The sequence below is a fragment of the Hibiscus syriacus genome, unplaced genomic scaffold, assembly GCF_006381635.1.
Source record: "Hibiscus syriacus cultivar Baekdansim isolate YM2019G1 unplaced genomic scaffold, ASM638163v2 tig00110551_pilon, whole genome shotgun sequence".
In the NCBI taxonomy this organism is placed as follows: domain Eukaryota; kingdom Viridiplantae; phylum Streptophyta; class Magnoliopsida; order Malvales; family Malvaceae; genus Hibiscus; species Hibiscus syriacus.
In genome coordinates this window covers 1,133,154-1,137,877 of record NW_024062778.1, presented here as the reverse complement: position 1 = coordinate 1,137,877, position 4,724 = coordinate 1,133,154, and the positions used below count along the sequence as shown (strand labels likewise).

Sequence of the window (4,724 nt, the reverse complement as noted above, 5' to 3'; positions counted from 1 at the left end):
AAAGGGGACTATGACATCTGTCCGTGTAACGTTTAGCGGTCGACAAGACCTTTTTTCGAACATTAAAATGCATTCTGCAACTAAAGTTTCAAAACCCTACATAAAAATATAATAGATATGAGAAAGCATTGTACACAACTCATAATAAAGGGTGAATTCATTTTTATTTAAAATTCAATTAATAAATAAAATTTTGGAGGTAATTGGACATTTTCCGAAGGTCAAATTCCATGGTTAATACATGCATGCACAACACATATGTTGTAGATTTAGTCCATATACTGTAATTTAGTCAAATTTAATCTTTATAATTTTCAAATATTAAAATTTCAATTCTTACTCAAATAACATATATAGAAGCAATATAGATAAATTACATGACTTCAAATTATCAAATTGAAGAACATGAACTAAATTCTAAAATTAAAGTCGAATATAAAGACTAATGATAAAATTTAATTTAACAGATTTCACATCTTATTGTTTAGATCAAAACAAAAATTTCAAAATCTAAAAAATACAAAAATAAAATGACTAAATTAAATTCAAGAACTAAATCCATAATTTATACATATCACATAAAAGTTAACCTTTCTCCAAATCATAGGGGGATAAATTGATTTTTATTAAACCAAAATCAAGCACAGAAATATGCAGAAATGTGCCATCACTGCCATAAGGAAATTTATTGTTTAAACTTATTTAAGGCTACAAGTTACAACATATTCTATAGAATTATTATTAATTGACGTTACAGAAAAATAGGAGTTTTTTGTATAAGATGTTACAAAATCTACTCAAGAAGTGTTTAATGATGCTCAAGGTTGAAAATGAAGCGCCTTGCTTTCATCCAGAAGAGGTCTTCTTCTTCCTGGGTTGAGGCATCATCAATCTACCCTGAATACAAGCCAAAGCAACAGAACCTATGCTTCCTCCATTTACTCAGCTTCTCAACATCATTTACACCCTTTTCATGTAACCTATTTGTTTTGTTGGTTCCATTTTCATGATGATTCAAACCAACCTGGTTAGTCTCTGCTGGTATTACATTTTGCTGAGGTGATGTAGGTACTACTTTGTTATGGTTTACTTCCTTTGACAAAGAATTCAATCTTGCTGACCTGCAAGTACATTCGTAGACCGTAAAACCCATCATTTGCAGGTGTAATTTGGATTGACATGAAAACTGTTGAATGATGGGGAAGGTGAAAGGATACATGTGTAAATATCTTATGTTATTACCTTGTGTCATTAATGTCATTGCTATTCTTGGAGTCATCCAAAGTCATCTCGAGGTTCTCTGCGAACTTTTTGACAGCACCCTCAGCTTTTTAAAGGAACATTCCACAGCACAAGTTGGGTCTTTGACAAAACCCTCTTCGAAACTTGGAGTTTCTGTATCAGAGAAACTAGATGATCTCCTTTGGGCATTAAATCCATATCTCTGTACTATTGAAATGGCCTTCTCCAATGTTCCTAGAGCTTCTTCCACCTATGGGCGAATAGGACTCTTTTGTTTAGCATTTACGCCATTTGAATCCGCAAATTTATTGTTTGAAAGTTGATTTGCAGCTGTAATGCCCTCATCCAGGCATGTAGTCTCTTCACTTTCTTCTTCCTCAATTTCGCCAAAAGCTTTTCTCTCTCTGTCTTGTGCCTTCTTCGGTGGATATCCACCAGAAGGGTCATTAGCGTGAACCATCGGTTCCGCATCATGTGTGTTGTCTTGTATGCCTTCAATTACATTCTCATTCGACAAAATATTAGGTTCAGTTTTGAGCTCTTGAGCTTCAGTCACTTTGCCTGTTTTGTTACTGGAGTAAAGAGCTTCACGTATCAGACAAAATAGAGGCTCCCCCAAGGCTTTGCTGTAATCTTCATCACTATTAGTGACAGAAGCCACAGTCTGTAAAGCTATGTAATTTCGGAATGTGAGAGACTAATTGGCAGGATGATAATTATCGGCATCGGGAGAAATAAAGTTTCTAATCCAGAAGCTCTCAGCAATGAAAGCTTTTAAGATAAACGATGAGTGACACTTTATTTCTTCATCGCTTCATTGCATACGATGTCAACCCAAATGAGTGACACGACTTCTTCCATTTGGTCTGCTGTCTCTCGGTTGTTTGGTGCTCGATCTGCTGCCAAGATTTCATCTCTCAGGCATAGTTTACATTCTCAAAGGAAGTATGGTATGACTATTAGTGATGCAAAGATTAAATCTACTTGTGATTTACTTAATGCATTAGGTAGTGTTGTCACTAAGAAGGAGCATGTGAACGTTGTTCTTGCTAGTCTATCGATGGAGTTTGAGTCAATCATTGCCATTGCGTCTCATGAGAACCTGTCTTTGGAAGTTCTAACTGATATGTTGTTGGACTGTGAGGCTCGGCAGAAAATCTTTTTAAATGAAGGCGTTCGGTTAACTTGGCTTGCTTATCCAAGGAAGTAAATAATGTTGTATTGGATGTTAAAGAAAATAATGCATCACAACTGCATTCGGTTTAGACTCGAGATCAACAAGGTGGTGGTTATCGTGGTCGAGGTCAGGACGGAGTTCAAACAGGCCTCAATGCTAATTGTGTGGTAAGTTTAGCCATGTGGTACAAAGGTGTTATCATCGTTTTGATCGTGACTTTACTTGGTGTGACTAGAGGTGAGGATCTAACTGGTGATTCAAAGAAACAATTTGATCGACTGAACCCTGTTAAACAACAATCTAGGACAAGTGTTTTCTCATACAGTTCATCCTTTCTCGTATGTTCCCCACCCGTTTGTTCCTTATTCAAACCACCGATTTTTTACTCGAATGGTTCTGGTTTACCAGGAATGACTTTGTTCCCCATGCTTCAGGTTATTATCAGTTTCTCGTATTTGCAAATGGTGTTTACTCCAGGGATTTGTCGAATAACTCAGTTCCTGGTTCTTCTGGGCATTAATCATTTGCTTCCTCAGGCCCGATAGTTTTAAACTTAGATGTTTCCTCTAGTTCATCTTGCTGGTTGATGCCTCATGAGACTGTTTGGTATCCTGATACGGGTGCTACACATCATGTCTCAAATGACTTGTCTGTGTTTGAATAGGTACAATTTACACAGGTGCCAATGCTTTACTCATGGGTAACTGTGAGGGTGTTAAAATCGATCATGTTGGTCAAGGATTCTTATCTACATGTCGGAAACCCTTGATTTTTCAAAATATGTTACACGTTCCTAATATTAAAAAGAAATTATTGTCTGTTTCACAATTCACGCGTGATAATTATGTTTTTTTTCTTGAATTTCATGCTTCTGAGTGTTTTGTGAAGGATGCTCAGACCATAACTCTTCTTCTTCATGGGAAGCTAACGAATGAGGGGCTTTATCAAATACTTCCATTTGATGGCCAGGAGTCATGTGACAAACAGGAGGCATGGTTTCAAGTTCATAATGTTTCTGGTTTACATGATACTTTGGAACTGTGACATAAGAGACTAGGTCATCCTTTTTTGGATGCTGTACTTTCGGTTATGAAGTCTTGTAATATTTATTCTAATAAAACCGAAGTTGACTCATGTTTGTACTGCCTGCATGCAAGGTAAAGCACACAAATTATCTTTGTGTAAGTCTTTGACTGAATATAATAGTAGTAGTAATAATAATAATACAGGACAAAAACGAGTATCGACAGTTTCCCCTCTTTGCCCATTCTTGTGTCAACAAGAATAGGATAAAGATGAAGAGACAATGAGTTTTCGTCCGGTCGACTCCATGCTTTGAAATATGATGAGGGATCTTCTCCACTGTTTTTTTAGTGTAGATCATATCAAGAAACGATAACTAATACCACTGTTCTTCAGGGAAGATTGAATTGAGGCAGACTTATTCCACTGTTACTCATGGAAGATCAAATCTAGAAAGAGAGGGATCTGTTCCACTTCTTCTTGAGGAAGAATCAAATTTGGAAATGTTGATTCATTACATTGTTCTTTAGGGAAGATTGAATCGAGGCAGACTTGTTCCACTGTTACTCAGGAAAGATCAAATCTTGAAAGAGATGGATTTGTTCTGCTTCTTCTTGAGTGAAAATCAGATATGGGGATGCTGGTTCATTCCACTATTCTTCAGGGAATATTGAATCGAGGCAGACTTGTTCCACTGTTACTCAGAGAAGATCAAATCTTGAAAAATAGGGATATGTTTATCTTTTTCTTGAGGTAAAATCAGATCTGGTGACGTTGATTCATTCCACTGTTATTCAGGGAAGATTGAATGAGGTAGAATTGTTCCACTGTTACTCAGGGAAGATCAAGTCTTGAAAGGGAGGGGTATGTGTTCAACTACTTCTTGAGGGAAAACCAGATATGGAAACGTTGATTCATTCCAGTGTTCTTCAAGAAAGATTGAATTGAGTTCGACTCGCTTTTCTTGTCTTCAAGAATATTAAATCTGGAAATTAAACATTAAACCTTGTTAGTATGTGTTTGAGAATTCAAAAAATCATAGGTGAAAGTATTAGGAGATAATCTTTGGAAAGTGATTTCTCTTGTGGAAGCTTGTCTTGCCACCACTAATCATGGAAATCTGAATCGGTAACTTTTATGTTGGGTCTTTACATCTCTATCTTTCCTTTTGGAGAACCTGTAACTACTTAATTGCATTTATCATTATCATGCATTTTATGTCATGATCCTATTTATGCCTAAAATGTGTGCAATGGTGTAGTTTTTAGGGTATTTTATTTTC

The 4,724-nt window shown here is 36.2% G+C and overlaps 1 protein-coding gene across 1 annotated transcript; it reads right to left on the bottom strand.

The window, feature by feature from the left end:
• Nucleotides 1-892: 892 nt before the first annotated feature.
• On the bottom strand, nt 893-1,702 carry LOC120131261. The gene is made up of 3 exons (XM_039148291.1): nt 1,510-1,702; nt 1,243-1,327; nt 893-1,121 (listed from the first exon to the last, which is right to left on the bottom strand). The coding sequence occupies exons 1-3, from the start codon at nt 1,700-1,702 to the stop codon at nt 893-895; spliced, it is 507 nt and encodes a 168-aa protein (XP_039004222.1).
• Between the last annotated feature and the right edge of the window lie 3,022 nt (nt 1,703-4,724).